This window comes from Sander lucioperca, chromosome 1 (genome assembly GCF_008315115.2).
Source record: "Sander lucioperca isolate FBNREF2018 chromosome 1, SLUC_FBN_1.2, whole genome shotgun sequence".
Lineage (NCBI taxonomy): Eukaryota > Metazoa > Chordata > Actinopteri > Perciformes > Percidae > Sander > Sander lucioperca.
The window spans coordinates 26,748,902-26,774,594 of record NC_050173.1 but is presented as its reverse complement, the minus strand read 5'-3'; the positions used below and the strand labels follow the sequence as shown (position 1 = coordinate 26,774,594).

Genomic DNA, 25,693 nt, shown 5'->3' with positions numbered 1-25,693 from the left:
ATTCTTTTTTTCTGCTGCGTTCATGATTATGGTTTCAGCCGCGTAGCCACAGATAAGTGTGTTCACTGCTTCATTGTACCACAATGTGAAAGGGAGCTTCCTTTTGTTCGTCAGAAGGCTCAAACTGTTGCGTGTTTTTCTTTTCTGCAAATACTGTATATTCTGTGCACTCAGAACAGACAGTTAATACATGCCTGAAAAACATTCATTATGAAGTAGTTGATGCATTAATGGTGGAATAACAGTTTTGAGCACATCAAAGGCATAAAAATGCATTTAAAATTAGAGCGTCAGGTGGTTTTTTTGGCTTCAAAAAATGTCTTTACAGGAAGTAACAGATGAAATTAAATAATGCAACAAAACATCTAAAGTGGTAGATTTTGGGAAACTGCTCATGCTTTATGTCTGTCCAAGTCATTATCCCAGTTTCTTATTCTTATACTGAATACTTCATATGAATCTGCCTCATTTTGTCTGTAAAGTACTTGCAAGTGTACATCTATCATTGGCCAAGCCTAATCTCAAACCATCCTGAAGATGAGCTTCTACTGCCATCTATTGGAGAAAGTCAGAACTTTATAACTGTTAGTCTCTCTCAGCTTAATAAAGGATGGCATTGTGCTGATGCTGTGAGTGACAATAATTGAGAAGGTGTCTTTCTGTTACCTACTGTATCAATGATTGATTATTTGATTAATAGCGAGTAGGTTCAGCATGATGACAAATGTTCATTCAGTTTCTTTAAAGGGCTTTATTTGTGTAACAAAAAATGATTTAATCCAAATATTACAATGCACAGAACAAATTACCTTTACACTAACATACCTCATAATGACACATGTCTTATCTTAATTAAAATAGCAGTTTTTCACATATAAACAACTGTAACACAGATCTTGTGATATCTGGCTTTAGTGTGATTAGAACGTCATCATTGTGAGGTAATACTTCACTCTGCATGTTTTCAAGTGTGAGAAATTCCTTCTCACTTTGTTAAATGATTCTGGATTTTTGATGGTGGTAAAACACCGAAATCCCATCATCCACATCCAAGTAGGACACAGACCAAGCAGCAAAACATGTTGCCTAAATTAAATTAAATGATGATGAACGTGTTTTAAATATTACAAAGATGCCTGACATTAACTCAGCCAGTTACCAGTTCACCACAGATGTGTGTGTTTGTAAAAAGGAGCAAATCAGAAGAAACTCCTTCATGACTATATTTTGTTAAATACAATAAAGATGCAGGAATGTTAGATGTTAAAGTATCAGCTATATTGATAGTGAATGTGTGATGATGGAACAATGAGAAAGCTTATGAGGGGTGTAAATGGTCGTCCAGTCAGCAGCAGAGTGCTCGCATCCAAATCTTGCAGTCCAAATGCATTTTGTTTAGTTCTTAACACAATCATTGAGTTCTGAGTCTGTTTCCCTTCCTACCGGAGAAAACTAATCCTTTCATATGGTGTGCTCTGTTCTACATGTGCTGAGCGTCCATGATATCCAGATACTTGGAATCGATTACTCGGGGAAGCAGACTGGTCCTAAAATAAAACACAGAGAGATGCTGTACAGTTACGTGTGTTGTATGGAAATAGTATCTAAAGGTAGAAATCCTTCAGACCCAAACATTCATTCTGACAATTTTGTGCATTACAAAAGTCTTTTAAACACCACACCCCCAGTTTGTAGTGATGGGCGAATGAATGGCCTTGTGAAGCCTCTGAAGCTTCTTCCTGATTGTATCGCAAAATGATCCGAAGCATCAAAGCATCAAAAACAACACAGTGACATCTGGTGGTCAGTCAGAAATGACAGCGGCTATGAACTCAATACAGCCAAACCAAGCTACAACATGAACATAGGAGAGACAGAATGGACACATGCATATGGCATGACATGACTGAACTTGAATTAAATGACATGAACATGACATGACTGAATTAAAAATATAAAGCCTATGTTTGAATATAACATAATATAATAATATAAATTACTGTGATCAGGATTTGAATGTAAGTATGTTTAATTAGGCTAAATATGGATTCAATAAACTGCAGCAACAATTCCATCTTCTACCGCTACGTAGAATTATGTACAGGTGTATGTAAGTAGGCTAATTTCCATTAAAAGGCTAATCAAATAAATTGCAAGCCACACTCATAAACCCTGCGATGTTCCAGTGAATTCTAACGGGCCGTTGGTAAGCACGCAGCGACATGAATCCATGAATCCAGCCAACCCTTCCAGAGTTTCAGTGACGTCATCAGTCACGTGCTTATTTCAATTCGATACAAGCTCCAACACTGCTTCGAACCAGTGTGCTTTGCGGGAGTGATACAAGCTTCGGTGCCTCGGTGTCAAACATCCCATCACTACCAGTTTGTAAGGCTTTGTGTTAAAAACTTGCAGTCTCCAAGCCCAAGCTAAGATAACCCCGATGATATCCCCTGAGTTATTATCTTAGACTTTAGAAAGCTCCATCCAAACTAATATTATTATTATTTATTTATTTTATTTTATTTTATTTTATTTATTTATTTTTTATTGATTATAATTTATTTATTAATGAATGCACATGTATGTATATGTGTGTATGTGTATATTCATCTATTTTGTGATTTATTTTCTCAGATTTTTCACTATAATTTTTTGTCTCTTGTTTTTTCCACCTTTAAAAAAAAAAATGGTTATTTGCATTGCACCGATCTGTAAAACGTATGTGTTCTGAAAACCAATAAACACAGTATAAAAAAAAAATCCAGTCCATCCAGTGCCACAGAAGACTTTATCCAACTGTTTTTAGTAAACTGATCTTCATGTGTAAAATCAGTGGAACATGAATCTTAGAGGCTGTTCACAACTAGCATTACTTTCAAACATCAAAATGTCATTTATGAAATGTATTTGTGTCAGAATGGCATATAAACATCTTTTCCTATTCTATTTTTAATGGAAATGCTTCCAACACGCTTGCGTGTCGCATGAAAAATAGGCGTCAGTTCTATTTCTAGCATGCACACATTTTCGGTGCGGCTCAAGCCGCGCCTGAGACGTCCGTGTCACGCAGGCAGTGTGTAAGCTCTAACCTGTTAACATGGGAGCCCAAATAAAAACAGACACGCCACGCAGCTGACACGCTCACGCCACGCATCCAGTGTGTAGCCTGCCTAAGCGTACACACTGTTAAAACAATGTGGCCACCTCCAAATGTGGTCTGAGCAATCGGATCTTAATGCATCCTGAGTGCGTTCACACCTGTACAATGAGCTGTCTACTTGTGATTGGATCGCTCAGGAGACATGTTAATACCAGGTCTGAATGGGGCCTTAGCATAATGACAACTCTATGCAGACATTGTAGCACTGTGTTTGCATGGTCCTACTCAACCCCCTGTTTGCCCCTGTTGGGTCATCTTACCTGACAGGGACCAGCAAGATCATCAGAAGGGGGAAGACCATCTTCATGTAGGGCAGAGGATACATCCCAAAAGCACATAGGATGATCAGCTGGATCATCTGCACTGCTGTGAAGTAGTGCACCTTCCTCTGAGGCACACGGCGGATGTAGTGTGTGGGAGGATAGGAGGTCTAAACAGAGAAGTTCAAGTATGATGTGGTTAAAATGCTTTTAAATGACATTTTGCTTCATGTTTTGTTTTGCTAATGTAAAGGTGGACTGACTAATACCAATTACAGTTGTAAAGGCAATATTTCTATGTGACACTACACATGTTGTTGCAGCATGAATGACAAATTAAGTGGGAAAAGGCGCCAATTTCCCCTACGTGAATGTTCATTTTTGCTTTTAGCTTGAATTAATTTGGATTTATACAGCAGCCTATTGCTGCCACCATGGTCTCATATCTTTTCCATGATATTTTTATGCTATTATGACATATTTTCTCATTATTACAATAAATATATCAAATTATTCTTGTTATGTGAAATGTTTCTTGGTATAACAACAAATCACCTTTTCTTGTATAATGAAACTTTAGCAACTCAAAATGTCTTGTTAAAACAATGAACTCATCATATAGAAATATTTACATATAGACTTGTTATAACAACATAGCAAGCTATTATATGATATTAATTTTTTTCATTTTTTTGTCATGGTGGCATCAAAATTGCCATAACTTTTACCTGTACTTTTTACCTTTTTCCACCCACTGAATACTTGGATATCAAACTTTTTCAAACAACCACCGGGTGCCATTTGGGGCAGCCACCGTGTGAAGTTTAATAGATAAACAGGAAAGACAAACAGACCAACTAATCAAACCACAGTGTCCTTCCTGCTCACCTGTTCCTTAAGCAGCAGGGCCATGCGGTCCACCATCTGGTTCCCATCAAGCGAAGTGGCTGCGATGTAGAGGAAGAGGCCATAGAGGACGGGCTTGGGGATCCACTGCAGAGGAATGGGCAGCATGAACGCAGACAGGCCGATCAGGATGTTGGCTACCAACGAGGTCAGACGAGTCTCCTTCACACTGACAATACTGTTTGACACAAAGGCAGAGTAAAGCACTTCAAATATGTTGTTAAATATAATCACAGTTTATGGCCCTAGTGTGGACATGATTGTCAACCAAAGAGTGATTTTGACTTTAGGGGCCCTAAACAAGTGAAAGTATGCAGTATTTCACAAGAAAAACAGATCAGAAATTAGTCTTAATTTTGTGTAAGAGAAATGTCTGTTTTTATTTCTTATCTCTTTTGTAACCCTCAGATGTATCTTGGGTCCCCTTAGGGGGTCCCAATCCTCAGGTTGAGAACCACTGTCATCAAGGATTTATTAACATGTTGTTTTTTTTTTGCTAAATGAAACAGATTTTCTGACCAAAAATAATGATTGTTAACATTGCCAAAATCTGACCAGCTGGTCAACCTATATATTTCTCCTTTTTATATGTTTTATTGTATTTTCTTTTAACTATTTTCATTACTGGATAAACATTACACCATAACATCAAAGGACTACTCCAATCGAAAAAATGTGCAGGGTTTGCACACAAAAATAATCATCAAAACATTTTTTTTTAATTTATATTCCTAAACAGACTCAAGATCAACTTAAATGTTTGACAGCTAGTTTTGAAATGAATAAAGCCGACTATGTTTTTTAATATTTGTTTACTTCACTAAATGATTAGTTATTTTGGTCGGTATTTGAACACCACTGTTACAAAGCCTCCAAACAAACGGTTTAAAGGAAGCTGGTGTTTTCTGTCTGGATGTCTTTCGAAACACCACTTTTTCGTTTTTGTCCTTGTTTTAACTTTACTCACGTCGTGTAGAGCTGTCCGTTCTCTACGTGCTGTTCCACTTTGGCCAGCTGACGGGCATGCAGGGAGGAATGTGGGAAGGCAGCGTGCATCCAAGGCAACCCCAGACAGGACATGAGGATGTTGATGAAGCCAGTCAGCATTAAGTCCCAGTGGAACGCTGTGCCTTTGAGCAACCTGGTGCAGACATTCAAACACACAGTGTGTCAAGTAGTAGTAGAAGAAGAAGATACAATGTAATGTAATGTAAAATGTGTGTGTTACAACACATGTTAATGTCTTGCCAAGGTTAATCGGGGTCTTACTTGTGTTGTGGTACATGTGTGAGTGAGATGACGATGTTCTGGTCGATGAAGATGAGCAATGCGAGGAGGAAACCCAGCCCGACTGCGCTCAGTATGTTCATTCCTGACAGCTTTTCAAAGGGAGGGAAGTTGAAGATAGGGCCGTCGTGGACACTTAACATAGGAACTAATAGAATAGAAAACATAACATTGAATAACACACTTTTCATATTTGTAAGGTGAAACAATGGCGAAAGTACATAATAAAAGAAATGTCTGAATGGTGAACTTTGCTGCTCGTAAGCTTTGTTTTATAAAAAACATTGAACACAGTGTCTTTGACCCACATCGATTTAGAACCCACGCTGGGTTGAAAGCTCTCGGAAAGCAAATATTTTTCCTTTTTTTCCACTTCCAACAGAGGATTTATGAACAGTTTAAGCACAACCGAGGTTGTGACTTTAAGTCTCAAGGGTACTCTTCAGTCAGTTCTTTTGTGTGATTGATCTGTACTCACACTGTATGTCAAGGAAAAGGTAGGAGCCAATGAAGGAGAATATCAGCACAGAGATCGGCAAAGCGCAGTCTGACACCACCTCTCTGATTTTGTAATTCAGATATGGGCTGTGGGGGGAAAAGAAGCACACATGTTCCAACATTTAGCAACTCTGATGTAATATATTTTACAAGTGTTACTTCTGTATGTACCGTAGTTACTCTCTTAGCTTGAAAAGTAAGCCATGTCACGTAGTGAAAGTTGGGAGGGGAAAGAAAAATGACATCCCAGGAGTCAGACATGGAAATACACACTTTTATCTACCTCATGTATTACATTATTACACCTGAAGAGTGAAAATCATTGCAGATGATTTGTTACCTTCTGCCTGACTCCTGGGATGTAAATTGTCTTTTTCTCTCCCAACTTTATATACTTGTGCCACTTCTTGCTGTATATATTTTGAAATAATTTGATAAAATCATCCAGTAAGTGAACATACCCCCTCTTAATGATGTAGAGGGTGTAACCCAGCCACAAAGTCCCCAACATAAGCAGCAGACAGAGGATGGGCCTTTCTCGTGTTGTCAACACCAGAGCCTTGGGCAGGAAGATTGACGCATGTCCTTCTGCGTGTCCCATCAGTGACACAGTCTCATTATGATGCTCGGCCATGTTTCCTGTCTGGTTCTGCATCTTCTCTAAAATCTCATTAATCTGCTGAAGCACCAACGTGCTGTTTGTGGTCGCCAGTGTGGGCCCATGGTAGAAGTGCCGGAAAACTAGGAAGTGAGGGAGAAAGAAGAAAGGGATGAAAAGATAATTTACTTACTACTTACATATGTCTTTACGTAAAAATACACCTGTGCAATTTAACATTTGTCAAGTATTAGAAGAAAAAAAAAAGCCCCGTTTTGGATCTCAGCAAAAAATATCAAATGCTGATGTAGAGAATATAAAAAAGCACACTTTATGTCTATTTCACACTGAGTGTCTTCATACATAATGTACCACGTAATTAATATAATTTTAGTATTCATTTTCTGTATATTTCAAGCCATTCAAGCAGTGCATTGTATTCAAGCATTGTTCACTTTTGATGTAGTTTAGTAGCAACAGCCTGAGGCATAAAGAGGGGAAAAAAACTCTAAAGAATTTATCATGCTCATCCATTTATTTTTGTGACAAACCCTTTAGAAAAAGATATAAACAGAAGCTGTGTGAAATTTACATTTTAGGCTTGTCTGTTTTCTACGGAGCCCCTAAGGGGGCATGAGCAAAACAAAATCTAAAGTTTAGTTTCATGTGCTCACGTGAAACTTTCATGTGCGCACGCAAAACCTTTTGGCCTTGACCAACTGCCACTTTGCTCGTTTGAAAGCCATGCTGTCTCTCTCTCATGGGTGGGCCAAATTCTCTGGGCGGGCAAAGCAGAGAAAGGGGAGGTAACCTTGCGCCTTATGACCTCATAAGGAGCAAGATTCCAGATTGGCCCATCTGAGCTTTCATTTTCTCAAAGGCAGAGCAGGATACCCAGGGCTCGGTTTACACCTATCACCATTTCTAGCCACTGGGGGACCATACGCAGGCTGGGGGAACACATATTAATGTTAAAAAAACCACATAAAGTGAAATTTTCATACCATGGGACCTTTAAGGGTTTTTGCTTCATTAGAGCCCATTGTAAGGAAAAAGCTTAACGTGGTTTAATGTACCTAAACAACAATCAATGATCCCCAAATTTCTCTCTCATATTGCTCCTCATAACCACTGAAAACTGTCAAAAAAATCTAACCCAAAGTCCAATTATTATGGACGTTATCTGACATTAAGCGTTTCTGCTTCACATTTTCAGCAGGGCAGTGGAGCGGCTGTGGGTTGACTCGCCACGGTTCTCATGAGCTTTATAAGTTTTAGAATGTCCCTGTTGAACTCACAGTGAGGGGGGGGGGGCATGAATTTCAAAACTCCGCACCAAAATGATTTATTATTTTTATTCAGGAATTCAAGTCATGTAAACCCGAAAATACAAATAAAAAATCATTAAAATCATGAACTCAAGTGTCATTATGAAACACATAAAACAAACACAAAGTGTTGGTCTGTACAGTTGTGCTGTTATAGTTATATGTAGTTTGCTGCTAGCATGCAGCCTGACGTCTAGTAGACTCTTATGACAAATTGCATCCTTTGGCATCTATAAACTCATCTTAGCCGCCATCCTTTCTAACCAGAGTTCTTTGCTGCAGTGCTGCTGACTGTGGCACTGGCACTGTTCATAACAACGAGAAATGGGTTTCAAAGTGGCACACATGATAACAAATCTAAAGTTTAGTTTCATGTGCTCATGTGAAACTTTCATGTGCGCACATGATTATGCTTGCTTTTCCTCTAGACTCCATGATGGATATTTTCTGGGCTACAATACCTACAACAAACAATATGCAGGACGTTTAGAAATCTCCCTACAGTTTGGAGAGATGGCTATGCTCCATTCAAAACATGTTTAATAATAATAATAATAATAATAATAATAATTACTTTTATTTTTAAAGCACCTTTCATGAAACCCAAGGACACTTTACAGAATTACTGTGGCTAAGCTAAAGGAGGTTGTAGGCTGTGGTAAACAGGTGGTGTTTCAGGAGTTTTTTTTTAAATGTCCAGGGATGTAGCATTTCAGATATCTGCAGGGAGGGTGTTCCAGAGGGATGGGGCTGCAACACTAAAGGCTCTGTCTCCGAAGGTACAGAGTCTGGTGTGGGGAATGGAGAGCAGGCCAGCATTTGAGGACCGCAGGTTTCGGGGTGGGGTGTATGGATGGAGGAGGTCGGAGAGGTACTGTGGGGCCAGGGCATGGAGGGATTTGTAGGTGAGAAGGAGGATTTTATACGCGATGCAGGACTTAATTGGGAGCCAGTGAAGTTGGATGCTGCCAGGTCTTGGTGTGGGTGAGGACCCTGGCGTCAGAGTTTTTGGACATACTGGAGCCTGTCTAGGGTTTTGCTGGGGACCCCAGACAGGACTCCCTTGCAGTAGTCCAAACGGGATGTTGTGAAAGCATGAATGAGGGTTTCTGCCACGGAGTCAGAGAGTGATGGCCCGAGTCTGGAGATCTTTTTGAGATGAAAAAACGGCTGATTTGGTGATGGATTTGATGTGAGTATGGAAAGAGAGGGTGGAGTCCAGGATTACACCAAGTTTAATGTAGTCTGACCTTGTCTTGACTTACTTTTGACGGTGGCTTTCACTGCATCCCCGACAAATGCTATGGAGATGAACAATGCAATGACTTCTTCTGTCGAGCTGGGAGATTTAAAAAAAAAAGTTAAAAAAAGAAGCATGGCGTGACCATTCATGTTTTATCTAAATAAAACACAGACACAGTCATAACAGTCCGTTCAAGGCAAAATGATGGCCCTGATACCGAGAGTGCACATTAAACATAACTAATAATTACGGTTGAAAACAGAAAGTCATAACAGATGCGTCTTCTCTTATCAGTGACCTGACCTCAGTGCATGGCCAAATGGTAGGTACATAAATTACAAGTATGGGGCTTCTATCTGTGATATGTCATAGTAACAAATGTGTTGTTGTGTTTTTACCGTTTAAAGAGTTTCATAAACAGGCTGACATTGAATAAGCCTCCGAGGATGAGGAACAGACTGTTCCATAAACCGATGCAGGCGTAGAAAGCATCGAAGTCGAGCTCGTAGTCGTCGCAGATTCCCCTGATGACTAAAAACATACATAAAGACACAAACATACATTTTATTGTATTAAATTAATAACATGTCTGGTAACCCTGCTATCAACTTGGCTGTTTGAAGCTGCCTAACATCTAGCATCAACCTCGAGTTGCAACACATTTGCTGCATGTAATATACTGTACAGAGTTGTTCTGTTCCTTTTTGCTGTCGATGTGCTCTACAGATTAATTCCCCTGTCTAAGCAGTAGGACACCATACGTACCGCTTATGAAGATGGCCAGTGGTGCAGTTGTCAGTGGAATGACGAGTGGTGAGCCAGCAAACAAAGAATAGATCACTCCTCCAATGCTCTGGCCAACAATAGTCTTCTGAACATCTGTCAAAAAAACAAAACTTCAATAATTTTTTTATGTTTCAGATTAAATAGCTAATAACATTATGTAATGTTGCAGATTAAGACAACAAAGACAGGAGTCCATACCTATCTCTCCTCTTGTGCTTTCATCATTCAATGAGCCAAAGGCGATAGCAGGCAGTAGAATGGCGATGTAGAGGAAAATAGCAGTGGTAGTGTACTTCAGCAGACAGCGGTCCTTCCCAGTTATGCCTTGATGGATTATTTAAAGGCTTATTAAAGACATAACAGCCAAAGCAGCCACAATCTAAAAATATCTTCAAAGTGTAAGATTTTTGAAGACATTTCATGATTTTGTAGCAGTAGCAGTTAAATTAAATAGATCACACTAAGGAAGAAGTATTACAAGAAAATATTAATACCATCTGTGAAGTCTGAGGGGTAGAGGGGGAGTCGGCGACGGAGGTCATCATAAACACCTTTACCGACTTTAAAGAACTCTTTGCACTGTGAAGAATGACATGACATCATTTAGTCATTTAGACAGGACACTTCAGTTAGTGTGAAGAACTGCAAGAGACACATGCTGTTGAATAGTTGGAGAGTCATCTAATAGGACCATAGAATTAAAGACTTCTTCTGTTCTCTGTGCACTGAAATTTGCATGTATATGCTAAAGGCTCCACTATACATTCTGGTCTTGATTTTCATAAAGCTTTTAAAATTGTGGAAAAAAACATCATATTCACTTTTTAAGAGTTGGCATTAAGTTGGAAAATTACACTATGTTTCAAAACAAGAAAAAAAAAGCAATGGGCTGTTTTGGTTGTTTTAAGTACAAGTGACAGCATGAATACGTTTTGAGTCATACATCCATCGGTTTGAAGGCTTATCAGATGCCAAAACACTGCACAGTGGTCTATAATACTATTAAAAATGATTTTATAACTCTGGGAAGTTATTACAAAGACAATCATTTAACCAAGTAATCTAACAGGAATCTCACTGGTTGAAAGTAAGTACATTTACTCAAGTACTGTACTAGTAAGTACAGGTTTTAGGTACTTGATTATTTTCGTTTCATGCCACTTTATACCTCATTACATTTCAGAGGGAAATTTGGCACTTTTTACCCCACTACATTCATCTGACAGGTTTAGTTACTAGTTACAAATTAAGATGTGTGCAGAAAATGAATTGCCAACTATTTTGATTGTTATAGCAAATCATTTATTGTGACGATTTGCTGCTTTTTAGCCTATAATAGTATAACAGTGGGGCATTATTCTGCATTGAGTACTTTTACTTTTAATACTTTAAATATATTTTCCTGAATATACTTAAATACTTTTACTTAAAGTGTCTATATGTAACTTTCAGTTTGTGTTGATTCTAGCGGCCGCTTTGGACTAAAGTCGTAGTCTTTTTACCACACCTGCTATCGTAAAGGTCTTTTCTTTTACGGTGCCCACTGTAGATTACCAAGGGGGTAAGCCTCTCCCAGGAACGCATAGCTCCTACGGCGGCATTTTTTTGCCGTAAATCCTTTTATGACTTTGCGGGAAAAATCTGACCCGGGCAGAGGCATTAATAAAAGCTACATAAAACTAGCGTTCTTTTCACTGTCAGTCTCGTTTGCTGTTACAGGTCATTTATGATCACCAGGTGGAACATTTCACAGTTTCAGAAACGTGTAAAAGTTACATATAGTCACTTTAAGTAACATTTTCAATGCAGGAATTTTACTTGTAAGTAAATAAGATTATTTCACAGTGTGGTATTAAATAAAGAATCTGAATACTTCCTCCACCACTGAGGAATGTGCACTTTCATGTATTTGTTTGGCCAGAGGAGCTTTTTTGCTGCGCCGAGACCCCTGCTGTGCTGACACAGTGGTCCCATTATAATGATTGGACGACCCCTCCAATCCCCACTTTGCTAATGGTGGTCTGAACACGACATTAAAAAAATCCTCTGACTGACTTTTGTGAGTGAGAGAAGATGGTACAGAGGAAATTCATTTGAAAATACCTCAATTTTAATGCATTTGCTGACTGGATATTAGGTCTTTTGAATGAACGTAATAAATAATGAATTTCTTTCAAATTTGTGGAGAAACGTAGCTGTGTATAACATATCAAACATACTGGCACACCTGAGTGTCCATCATTGTATGTTTTTGTATTATACAACTTTGCAATTGCATAACAGGTTAAAAGGGTGGTTTAGCAGCAATAACCTACATTTAAATGCTGTTTTGAAACCATTCAGGACATCAGGTGTAGCCACAATCTGTTGTTTATTTTGGTCTTTTCTCTCTAGGCAGTATCTGGGTGTTCCCCTCTCTCCACCCTCCTGCTGAGGGCACACATTTCCTCTTAATTTTAACACTGGACATAATGAAATACTTTATCATTACATGGAGCTGCACACATTCTGCCGTCAGAGCCATGGCAGACTTGGCAGCTTTTTCAGTTTGTTGCCCAGCTGCTTCTCATTCCTCGGGCCTGGCTGATAAAGTGTGGAAACAGGATAATCAAATAATCTGGCTCAACTACTTTACTGCATCACATCCTTCTATGCCTGGATGGAGTGGGAAAACACGAGGGTGGTCTCCACATGTTGTGGAGAGAAACTAACAGTCTGTAGAGAATATAAATGTTGGTTTTACAAGAAACAACCCCTTGTTAGGAAGAGTTATGTTTACGTATTGTTGTATATTAGTTTTTAAGGTTTGTACTTTTTGGCATCGTTGTTCTACAGTTATACAACATACTCAACTCACGCTAGTCATATGGCCACTGCTGCACTGATTAAAGCACAGAGCCAATATGTCACTGTTTGTTTTATATCTCCTACTTTGCTCTTCTTTCACACCTGAAGTGGTTTCCCCCTACGTGGATCTGAGTCCTCCACTTCCTCTACGACCGGCTTCTCTGTGTCTATGGAGAGCTGCTGTCGCTGGTAGACCAGCTCCTGTTTGAACTCCTCCTGGGTCTTGACCTCCAAAAGCTTCTGTCTGAAGGAAATGTCGGAGAAAATCGTGGCAAATGTTCTACTGAGTTCGATGGCTGTCTTGGTGCTTTTCTGAAATGGATGATATGAAAGTTAAACAGATTCTGACTGTTCTGTCAATTTATTTGCAAATAATGGTTATTTTGTTATTGATTATTATTTTCTATGTTAATCATTTGTTCTATAAAATGTCAGAGAATACTGAAAAGGAGCTCAAGGGGATGTGTGCAAATGGCTTGTTTGTCCGATAAACAGTCCAAAATCCAAAGGTCACTAATTTACTATCATTGAAGGCTCGGAAAACCAACAAATATTCACATTTAAGAGGCTAAAAGTGATGAACTTCCAACATTTCTTCCATAAAATTAAGCGACTACTAGATTGTCAAAATAGTTGCTGTAAGCTTCCAGATTGTTAAAAAAAATACAGAGAGTTTTGAATATAAGAACTGACAATTGGCTCTTACTGTTCGAGGAGGGGCCAGGATGAGGATGACATAGCGGGCCTCGCAGCAGTTGCCTCCCCAGTTCTGGGGCCTCTCCAGACGGGCGATGCAGACATGACGTCTCTGCAGGCTCCTCACATTGGAGCTGAATTGATAGAAAAATTAATTTGGATCAGTGGTGTATAAATGATTGATTGTGCAGCATACTGTATTGACAGGTCTAAATTAGAATGAATAAAATGACTTTCCCATGAAAAGATTTTTTGTTGTGGTCCCTGTACAGTCGAATAAACTCAGCAACTAAACACAACTTTCCCCTACTGAGCGGGATGCTGGAATAATTAGTCAAAATAGCACCCTTTCACATACATATTATTGTAGATGAACTCACAGAACACAAAGCCAGGACTGCTGGTAACATACACCAGTGGAAGTAGCAGTCACCCCCTGAATGGTCTCTGACAGAAGGTGAACTGTGGGAGCATTAAATATTTTAATGAACAAGCAAAAAAAAAAGCTTTAACGCTGTTATGTCAAGCATCCTCTGAAGCAAACACTTCATCTCAAAGTGCTTCTAATATCTTTGGCTCACCATTACGCTCCTTCCCTCCTGTGTCCGTGAACAGCGAGTTCATGACCTTGTCCACATCATAGCTGCCGTGGCCGTCCTCTACCACATGAGTTAACATTCGCCTCAGGACCTCGTCCAGAGTGGCAGCTTTCTCGTCCAAAAGAATGCTTGCCTGGGCCAGGAAGCTGTCCAGATCTCTGTGCGCACGCACTTCCTCCTGGAAGTTCATTGGCTTCACATACTAGTCAAAAACAAGGGGCATTTGATTGATGGTGATATAATGTCATAGTGCAAATAGGTGAAAGGTTCATTTTCGGATTTTGCCAGCACACGCAACGCAAGTAACACTGCTTTCAGATTTAGTTCTCAGTTAGTTTAAAAGATCAAGTGTGAGTTGGGTAGACATTTGTCGATTTTTAGCTTTATAATTGGACAGTTGGAAAAAACAATCTGTAAAATGCTGCTTCGCTGCAGTAATTCTGCAGTAATGATTATGACAGAAGAACACAGAGAGGGGGACTGGAAAAGCACATCTTACTTTTCTTGTTGTATTCAAAAGCCCAAGCCCAGGATAATCAGGATCTGCAAATAAAAGCCACATAGAAATCTAAACTTGTACACACATTCTCGACCTCCAACCTCTTATCTTTGATCTGATCCCCACTACAAATCGTTTCTTCACATTCTTAGAAATAACTAAAACATATCTCTTGTATTAGTAGTAAATGCAGAGCACTGCAGAGCTGGAACACATGATTTCCTAATTGCAGAGGCTGCAAATTATTCTCATACAATGAAAGTCACACGAGTAGGATACAATGTAATAGTACAGCTCTGCAATGAGCTATTAATCTGTATTGAATGTTGAATGATTGAGACATTTGTTCTCCCTAACCTTCATTTATTATTATAACAAATCACACCACAGACTAAACATGTTATACTTTTTTAAACATACACACCTGAAACACTGATCTGTTTCTGGTTGTCATAGATGTGGTCCTTGCGAGTGACGGGTGAATCTTGCCCACAATCCTCCTGTTCCCCATCCTGCAGCTCTGTGGATAAACAATAAATGGTCACAGTCAAAAATCAACCAAGTCTCCATTTACATACAGTTCTGTAGTTTCTAGTCAGAATTATTGTTTTTTTGCTGCAGTACTTTGTTCACATTCACTTTACAATTGAGTAATGATAAAGACCACTTCCTAGATTAACATACAGTGAGATAGAACTGTTCTTTGTATTAAGGTTACAAGGTTAAGATGCAATGCCAGCCACATTAACAGTATATTTTCCCTCCCATCCCTCTGCCACCTGTTGACAAGTTAACAGCAAGAGGGAGAAAGAGCGACCCAATAAAAAAATCCCCCTTAAACCAGACAAGCAGCAATATAACAATAGCAGCCTCTTGTAAATTCCTTAATTGTATAGAGGATGAATATGGCATTTTGATCGCAAGTTTTTATAAGGGAAGAAAGAAACAGCCACAGAATTACAGAGTTAACCTTAACCCTTCATGAGCAAGGTTTTGAGCTATGATTATTCCCGCTTCCAGTCATTGACTCAGCGATCGTCTGCCTCGTTATTTACCCATTAATTAACATCTCAACACACCAGCGAGGGGACTGGCTGTGCTCACCAGCATGTGAAATGGGTCATCAGTGAGCAGCGAGAAGTATTGGCATTAGCATAAATAACTGTTGCAATAAATGTACATGTGAAAAACGAATGTATTGCCCCTCGTATGCTCAAGGGGAAAACCAGAATAATGTCCTCTGTGCTTGCAGAGCAGACCATATCACGTACATAAAAGAACAGGACCCATGCATGCTGAGAAAAGCAATCAGAGTACATAATAATATGTATTACTCCAGCTACGCACCCATTTCTTGGAAAACATGTCCATTCTTGGACGGCCAGGTGGCTGGAACTTCTGTAGGAGAAAAAAAAAAGTTATTTGCACAATTTCATGCTTCATTTTTTATCATAAAGCATTTAAAATTATTTTTTGATTTGATATTGATATTAATAGTTCATTATTGTTTTATTGACCACATTATAAACAACAGCATTATATGCAACAATATCATTTAGCCGCCTAATGAATGTAAGTCCAACATTCACTATCTTGCGGCTCTGTTTTTGGTCTCCACCAACTCCTGAAGGAAAAATCTGTCTCATTAGCTGCTGAATGCTCCACTATGTTCACCAGCTATAGTCACTAACTTTGTCAGTCAGCTTTTTGTTGCTGGGCAGGTAGCATACAATGGGTTTATCAGAGCTTTTAAGCCGAAAACAGGTGTCTGCTGCAAACAAGGTTGGTGAGAGCGGTGAAAGTGAAGCAAAACCATAACCTTGCAAACCAAAATAATAAGCAGGAACATGCTAAAAGCGCCAGAAAGCTCAGGGGAAACTGCAGTTTCACTATGAGCCACACCTTTCAGATTAAAAGTAGTCATTTGACGCATTGTTGGTATAAAGATATTGATCATTCAGCCAATTGAATGGACGTCATCAGTTGTTATCACTACCACAGATATGACGCGGTAGGGCCCTACTCTACCTCCTAGTTGGCTAAGTGATCGTTATCATCCATTGGTAAGCTTGATCACCCATCTGCACCAGTGTTAGATGCTCACAGCAACTGGTGGTGGATGGGTCAAACAAACCTTGGAGACTGGTGTTCGTATCCTGTGTGACACCAAAAGTCAATGTTGACTTTTTTTTAAATTACGTAGTTGACTTTCTTATGTAACATTCCTTACAAAACATTCTTAACTAACTCGAAAGTAATTATTTTAACTCAAACCACAATCTTTTTGCTAAACCTAACCAACGGGTTACCAGTGGATTATTTATTTTTTATTTTTTTTCGCCTTCGTCATCTTCCATACTATACAATGTGACCCCAGTGTTGCAGTAACTTTTGAGGACACTGAGGTCAGGCTTTAACAGCATTTAGGCCATTGTGGAGGGCAATTAAATTTACAGAAAATGTAATAATATAATTTCATGATATGCGGAATAAATCAAAAATAGAAAGTCAAAAATTATAAGAGAATTTCTTTTGTATGTCTGGTCAAATGTTTTTGTGGATTGCTGGGTGACATGGACTCATTATACTACATTGTTTTAATATATATTTCATGTCCTTAGTAGAGAGTCAACAGTAGAGAGATGACAGGAAATAAGGGGAGAGAGAGATTGGGAACGCAATGCAACAAAAATCTTGGTTCATAATCAGGGAGCTAGGCCACCAAGTCACACTAACACCATGACATCTTACATAATAAAACCCCAATGAAAGCTATCCTTGCAGACCTGTTATGTCTGACACAGACACAAACTGACCAGAACATGATGATAAAACTGTGAAACTGGACTCCATGTTGACTGACACAGTTTGACCCTGTTGTGTCTGACCTGTGTGACACAGTAGCTCTCACTTCACAAGCGACAAACACAGTCGGCACCAGCAGGCATCATCCTCTCCAGCTGCTCCCATCGCACACACGGACAGATTCTGTTCACAGAAACTAAAAAATCTGAGCTTGTTGAATCATTATTGCCAGTGTGACACACATTCGGTCAGACCATGATGACCTTTAAAGTTATTACATGATACAAAATGATGAAGATAGAAAGTGGATGTCAGTTATGAAGATGTTATTAATAAGGACAGGGAAAAAACAGCACATGCTGAGAAACTGAAAAAAGAGACCCCTTCACTCTCGTTTGTAAGACAAATCTGACACCAGCTGTGTCTGATGTTTGCACAGGCGCTCATGTATATATATATATATATATATATATATATATATATATATATATATATATACATATATAGGCCCAAGGCAACGGACGGATGGCCTAAATGAGTGAAATCCGGTGGATTTTCTGGGGGCATCGGATCAATCCCGGAAGTGTAACGTCAAGGATATAGACTACGAGCAAAGCGATACAATGGGTCAAAGGTATTTGTTTGGATCTCAGTAGTAGGCATGGTTGTGCTTTCATTTATTGACTTCTCCCTCATCCTCCTCCTCTTGATCTGACAACGCAGATGAGGGAGATGTTGTTGGATGTTGTTCATCCATTCTTTTTTTTTTATCTAAAAGTGTTTATCTTCTAACTCAAACCAGACCACCACTCTGTTAATCTCTATCTCACTGGACAAACAAGGATGACTTAAAGCCTAAGGCATCTTTTATTAATCCCTGCCACCCTGCTATCTGTGTGCAGAGGATGTCCTTGAGCAGTAGGAAACAGAAGAATCCTTGTTGAGTCTCTGGGAACAAGAGCTACAAAGCTGAGAACTGAACTGTACAAGGTCAAACCATCAAGACAGAAGGGACACGGCGTTTGGAAATGTACATGATTGTTGCAGCTTCAATTTTTTTTAATATGGAGCTCTGCTTGCCAATTTCTGTGCTTTGCAGTAAAACATATCTGTGCCATGTTATAAAAGATGTAAGACTCTTTTGTTAAAGCTTAATCAATCTAGTTAGCGTTTGGTGTGGGCAGCTCTACCATGAACAGTGTGTACTCTGTAGGTCACAATGTACACACTCATATATTGAAATAAAGCAAATAACAGGAAAGAGGAACTACAGCTCATTCCACTTCAACATCTCAAAGGCCGACGATAAGAACAACCAGATGTTTGGTTATCCAGCAAAATGGATATGACCACTGGACCAACAGTAATCATAGCCACACAAGTTCACTTCACTAACCAAAATATACATCCAAAGGTGTTATCTTCTCACTTAGACTTTAAACACATTTGTGTGGCATTAATGCTCTGGGAACTGAGGTGTTTTAAATAGCCAACTCTTGTTATTCAGTTTTTGGTGGACGACATTAAACCTGCATAACGGTTTAAAGTCTGAAGATAACAGTAGTAAAGGATGGGGATGCTGTAGGTTTGATACAACTTCTATAGTAATCCCAATTGCATCATACTACCATCACCTTCAAGCAGAAAGTGTCTTAAACAAGAATGGAAAGGCCAAATTAGAATATTAAGACATGTTTCTGCTAGATATTCTTCCTAATCCTTGACCTGAGAAAGTACAAGTACCTATTAACTCATTAATGGCACTGAACAGAAAATACATTCATACTCATATATATAGTGTGTTATAGAGCTGTAGCTACTTTTTATTATAGCTTAATCTGCCAATTATCTTCTTAATTAATTTATAAATTGTTTGGTCTGTAAAATGTCAAGAAATAGTGAAGAATTCTTAACAAGGTTATATACGTATAAGCCACTGGCTTCGTCCGACCAACAGCTCAAACATATTCCGTTTGCTATCGTGAGTTAAGAAAAGCAGCATGACATGATAAAAGAAAAAGCGTTATGTAGCAAACTGGGATAGTGGAATATATGACTCTCACTTCCCACTTAATACAACAACAGAAAGTTTAACCAAATAAGTATTTTAAAATCAATTTAATGTACTTTTCTGGAACGATTCAAAGGGTGTTAAAATAGACGCTAAAAGTTATTTGCAGGTCTGTTGTAAAAACCTTACATGATAGACAAGTACGCCGTTTATTTCCATATTGTAAACACTGACCCATATCCTTTTGGGCAATAAAAGCATCTTGCTCATATTCTGTGCTTTTAACATCAAGAATACAAAAACATAAATAGTTCATCACCAAGAGAAGAAGGCAAATCAAAGATAATAGAAGTGTTATGAGATAATTGTACTTCTAAAGATGAAAGCCTGCACTTTATATGCTATAAAAAACAGTAGATGTTATCAGCACACATACACACACATATACTGTAGAGAGGGTTCCTCCACGTGTTTGTCACAGTTGGCTTAGGTTGCACCATGAAAGACCTTGTCACCCCACTTCACCCCTGCAAAACTTACCAAATGGCACAAAATGGAGGACCGTTTTGGCTTCCATGTTCTCCAGGTTTTTTTTGGTAAGATGCTTTCCAAAGGTCAACACATCATCCTTCTCTCTGCTTCTAAATACCCTGCACTCACCAGTGATCTTTTCTCAATATCTTTCACACACACACACACACACACACACACACACACACACACACACACACACACACACACACACACACACACACACACACACACACACACACACACACACACACGTATGCTGAGGTAAAACCACTTCCCTGTCCCTCCTCCAGCACATTTGTTTGAAGGAGTAAGTAGGAGGGCCGTAGAGAGGGTGAGAGGCGTGTTTTTTTTTTTCTTTTCTCTGCTGGGTCCTTGTGCCTATGAGATATACGTGTATATATATATATATATATATATATATATATATATATATATATATATATATTATTTACAGTGCACAGCATAAATGAGTACACCCATGGTAAATTTTACTAAAAAGAGGAATAAAAAATCATCTTTTGGAAATTGAACTTAATGCCTTAATTTAAAAAAATGAGGAAAAATCCAACCTTTAAGGACACCAATTTTCTTTGTGAATGAATAATGTATCGTAAATAAATAAATGTTCTTCCTTAAAATACAGGGAGCATAAGTGAGTACATGCCTATGTTAAATTCCCATAGAGCCAGGCAGAGTTTTATTTTTAAAGGCCAATTATTTCATGAATCCAGGATACTATGCATCCTGATAAAGTTCCCTTGGCCTTTGGAATTAAAATAGCTCCACATCATCACATACCCTTCACCATACCTAGAGATTGGCGTGGGGTACTTTCCATAAAATCATCTCTCTGTCATCTCTTTATCAGGATGCATAGTATCCAGGATACTATGCATCCTGATAAAGTTCCCTTGGCCTTTGGAATTAAAATAGACACACATCATCACATACCCTTCACCACACCTAGAGATTGGCATGTTTTTATGTCGGTTAGGTTTATCGGTGTTTTTTGCCCCCAACGGATGCAACCCACTAGGATTAGGCACTGGTTATGGTTATGGTTATGGTTATGGTTAGGGTTATGGTTAAGGTTAAGTTTAGGGTTAGGTGCAGTGCTTAATTTGTAAAGTGGGAGGTCCCGGAGCGCAGAGGGGGGGTGGATCCGGCGACCCAAACGGGGGTTGGAGGTAACGGAACAAAAAAAAAATGACATTTCTTGCATTTCTACATACATTCTTGCATTTCTACATACATTTATAGGAATGGTGATACAAAATCCAGGATATACTTCAGTTTATCACAATGACAAATTCTTCCAGAAAGAATAGTACTAAACTATGAAGAAGTTTTATTTGTTTTTTTTTATCAAACAAATTAGAAAATGGGGGGGGCAGCATATATATATATGTAAGTAGCTTCAAATCAATGAATAAGTAAATAGAGATTGTCATTTTTGTATAAAATATGTCTTGCTATTGTTCTCCTGCTTTTACTTTATATTGTTTTTGCCGTGCTGCTACCCTTAACAGATGACAGAGTTAGTCAAGAACTACTTAGCTATTAATTAACTGGCTGTTACTTCCTGATTTGTTCTTCATTCATTCATTCAAATCTACTCAGGAAACTTTATAGTAGTGTTTCCATAATAATAATTGTATCCATTTAGTAGAGAAGCACAAAGCATGACATTTTTTTGCCAGCTGAAAGGGAAATAAAATACAATGACCAGACAATGTGAATTGCTTACACACCATAACAATAAAATGATACATCTGGAAATCAGAAATATATTGTTTTATTTTTACTTTCTAGCAGGAGGGACAAACAGCAGACTGAATGGCTGTCCTGAAAAGTTTTAGAAGAGTTGATTTGACTGAATGAAGCTGAACTGATGGAAGATATTTGACACGACTATCACTTGTTTATGCAGACTGTGATGTTATTTTTTGATCAAGTTTGACTGAATGTTCAGACCCGGCCTGAAGGAACAAACTCCACTTATTTCTTTTGATTGGGGCACATGAAGAAGTAATGGTAATTCTATTATTATTTCTGTCTGACAATATGTAACAAATTCATTGCCATGGTTGAATGTTAATATAAGCAAAATAGAAGAAGAAAGACCTTGCAAGAGTATATTACTTTCTGCAGGGAAATTATTTTGCATTCAAAACAAATAGTTCTTATATAAACAATAACTTTCTTCTGGTATGCTTCCATTGAATTCCTAATTGTATGATGTAATTACTCACATTATAGACCTGCTTGTTATTTTTCTGGAAGTTACAAGCCTTGTAAAACTTTACAGGCTCTGTTTAACTTACATCAAAGGCAGTTACAGGGCACACCTTAGGTGCTCAGTACATTTTTATTTAACACAGGGCAGCATAAATTTTGATGGGTGGGTGGATGCGAACAAAATAAACCATGTCTCCAGTTAGGAAAAGTTCTTACATGTTGAATATAGGGGTAAGAGAATTGGAACACGGTGTTAGTTAACTTTCAAAACAATCATTACTTGGCCCAAGGCAAAACAAGGCAAACAACAAATAAATGTAGGCAAGACTTTTCCCTTTAATGCCATGAGATGGCAGCAGAGTCCATTGTTCAAAAACATGAATAGTCAAAATCTGACTCATTTGAGGATTTGTGTTAAGAAGAAACTGTGTTTTCCATGTTGTATGCTCACTTTAAAGGTAAAATACCTCAGAGTCTCAGCGGGGTTGAAGCGGCTTTTCTTGGTGAAAGAGGCCACCTAAAAGCTTGACAATAAAACTGAACGTTACTGATATAGTTCTCACTCTAAAGTGCTGTGCTGTTTGGTTTGTCCAAGTAAGTTGTACTTGATGACTGCAAATGCTTTAGAGCGGATTATAGACCTACACTCATGGAAATGCTCAAATGTCTGTCATCTGAAACAGGGTCGTAGCTACCACTGAGGTCATGTCCTCTGTATATTGGAGGTGTAAGGGATTTTTCCAACCTGTTGCAAACTAACTGAACCAACTAAAGTTAACTAGATTTAGCAGCCAACATTTAGGTGGAATTTGCATGTGGAAATAGTCTTCCAGCATACTAATCACAAACTAAATTTAGGCCTCAGCTCCAGTATGTCCTGCATGTCTATATTTCTGTACGGTGGCCGACAGGTAGACAGGCCCTGCAACTTAAGAAAACACACTCAAATAGACAAAACACAAGCAAATTAAGAAAACAACTTCATTAATTTGACAACACATGTGCAGCATTCAGCAAACGCACTGCAAATACCACAACACAACCAAATACATAAACGCACTGCAAATAAAAAACGATGCAAAAAGAAAAGCACGCAAACCCCGAAAAAAGAAGCGATGCAAAAAGAAAAACAACTTCATTAATTTGACAACACATGCACGGCATTCAGCAAACGCACTGCAAATACACACAACACAACCAAATACATAAACGCACTGCAAATACCAAACGATGCAAAAAGAAAAGCACACAAACCCAGAAAACAAATGCAACAAAAAAACGCAGCATCCAGATTACACAACGGAAGTTCTCCAGACCTCTAGAGGGAGCAGCTAAGTGGAACAGCTGGATTTTCGACCGTTATTAACCGATATTAAATTCATATTATTATTATTATTAATAACATAATATATTATTAATATACAGTCTATGCTCCCGTCTCATGCCCTCCCGGCTGGTGCCGTCCCCGAGCTTCGGCTTTTCAAAATAAAAGCTCGCGTCTGGTCCGCTATGTGTTTGTACTTTGGTGTGTTGGATGTTTGTGAACTAAACAGTACGGCAATCATGCTGATGAATACAATAACTTTTTCAGCAGATGTCTTACTTACAACACGTTGGAGTTAGCAAAGCAGTTTTGTGTTTATATGTGCAGGTGGGATTTATTCAGTTTGATAAATCCCACGGTAAATTGGCTGGTTTACTAACAGGGAGGGACTAGAAATCCTGTCTGTTTTTTTGTATTTCAAGAGCAAATTGCTCCACGATATGAATACAGATTAATCACTTATTTTGTTGGTAACCGTTGTTGTATAATCACAATATTACACTTGAGGAGGCCTACACTTCAGTAATTTCGGACCTCGAAATTAAACCCTCTCATGTGGCTTAAACAAACGTCAACGTTAAATGCTGATGCAGTTTTAAATGTTTTATCACCACGAGTTTACAGACGTCTCTGTTGAGTATCACCTGTGACCTGAGCCGAGACACACCCACCAAACCAGAGAAAACATCTCTCTCTCTCTCTCTCTCTCTCTCTCTCTCTCTCTCTCTCTCTCTCTCTCTCCCCGTGGGGTCGAAAATCAAGCTGTTCCACTTAGCTGCTCCCCTTAGAGGTCTGGAGAACTTCCGTTGTGTAATCTGGATGCAGCGTTTTATTGTTGCATTTGTTTTCTGGGTTTGTGTGCTTTTCTTTTTGCATCGTTTCATATTTGCAGCACATTTATCTATTTGGTTGTGTTGTGTGTATTTGCAGTGCATTTATGTATTTGGTTATGTTGTGGTATTTGCAGTGCGTTTGCTGAATGCCGCACATGTGTTGTCAAATTAATGAAGTTGTTTTCTTAATTTGCTTGTGTTTTGTCTATTTGCGTGTGTTTTCTTAAGTTGCAGGGCGTTTGCCCCTGTCGGCCACCGTATTTCTGTAATAAAATAAAAAATTGAATCTTTATTTTACATATATTATGATATAACTGTTTTCATATACATATTTTACCTACTAACCTGCATATTGATGATTCTACATGTAACACAGCTGCTGATCTCCTTTCTATCACAGACTCTTTTAATTTTATTCAGCATGTTACTGGACCCACACACATTAAGGGTCACACCCTGGACCTTGTCTTCTCTCTTGGTCTAGACATAGTAAATGCACGTGTGAAAGATGTACATGTGAGTGATCATAGCTGTGTGTTTTTCAACATTAACATTCCTCGAGATCCTCCACCCCTGAGGATTAGGGCCCAAAGGCGGATTATTAATCAAGATGCTTCTGAGAAATTCTCTGCCCTGTTCGACCCATGTTCACTGATGGAATGCAGTGATGTAGATGTGTTTATCAAGTCATTTAATGGTCAGTGTTTATCAATTTTAGGTAAAGTAGCACCAGTTAAAGCTAGCACTCTCCCCCATAAAAACCTTGTCCTTGGATTGATGAAGCAATAAGTTTTTAGGAGAAATTGTAGAAAAGTGGAACGTCTTTGGAAATCTTCTAAACTCGAGGTTCATAGGCTTCACCTTAAAGAACTAAGGGTTACCTTAAACGAGATGCTGAGAAAAGCGAGAACTTGCTTCTTTTCTCAGCTTATATCCTCAAATCAAGCACAATCCCAGAATCTTAGTTTGACACCATTAATGAAATTGTTTCTCCTTCTGGCCCTCAAGCAACTGTGTCATCTAAATTTGACTGTAATGAATTCCTCCACTTCTTTGTAAATAAGATCAGAGATGTTAGGGCAAACATCTCACCATCACTTTCTCAGATCTCTGCTGGTGACTTGTCTCCCGCTCGTTGTTTGTCCACTTTTTTTACCTGTGACATTACATGACATCACCTCTATGCTATATACTTTGAAACCCTCATCTTGTCCTATGGATGTTGTCCCTACTGTGCT

The 25,693-nt window shown here is 38.6% G+C and overlaps 1 protein-coding gene across 1 annotated transcript; it reads right to left on the bottom strand.

Annotated features, from left to right (window-relative positions):
* Positions 1–7: 7 nt before the first annotated feature.
* On the bottom strand, positions 8–20,306 carry LOC116052520 (sodium bicarbonate transporter-like protein 11). The gene is made up of 20 exons (XM_031303285.2): positions 20,067–20,306; positions 16,058–16,108; positions 15,135–15,230; positions 14,711–14,754; positions 14,194–14,413; positions 13,993–14,074; positions 13,623–13,746; positions 13,019–13,228; positions 10,564–10,648; positions 10,268–10,393; positions 10,049–10,162; positions 9,682–9,814; positions 9,306–9,379; positions 6,576–6,855; positions 6,095–6,201; positions 5,599–5,764; positions 5,297–5,470; positions 4,312–4,507; positions 3,424–3,593; positions 8–1,547 (listed from the first exon to the last, which is right to left on the bottom strand). Exons 1-20 carry the CDS (start codon positions 20,101–20,103, stop codon positions 1,481–1,483), a joined length of 2,556 nt encoding a protein of 851 aa, XP_031159145.1. The 5' UTR covers positions 20,104–20,306; the 3' UTR covers positions 8–1,480.
* Between the last annotated feature and the right edge of the window lie 5,387 nt (positions 20,307–25,693).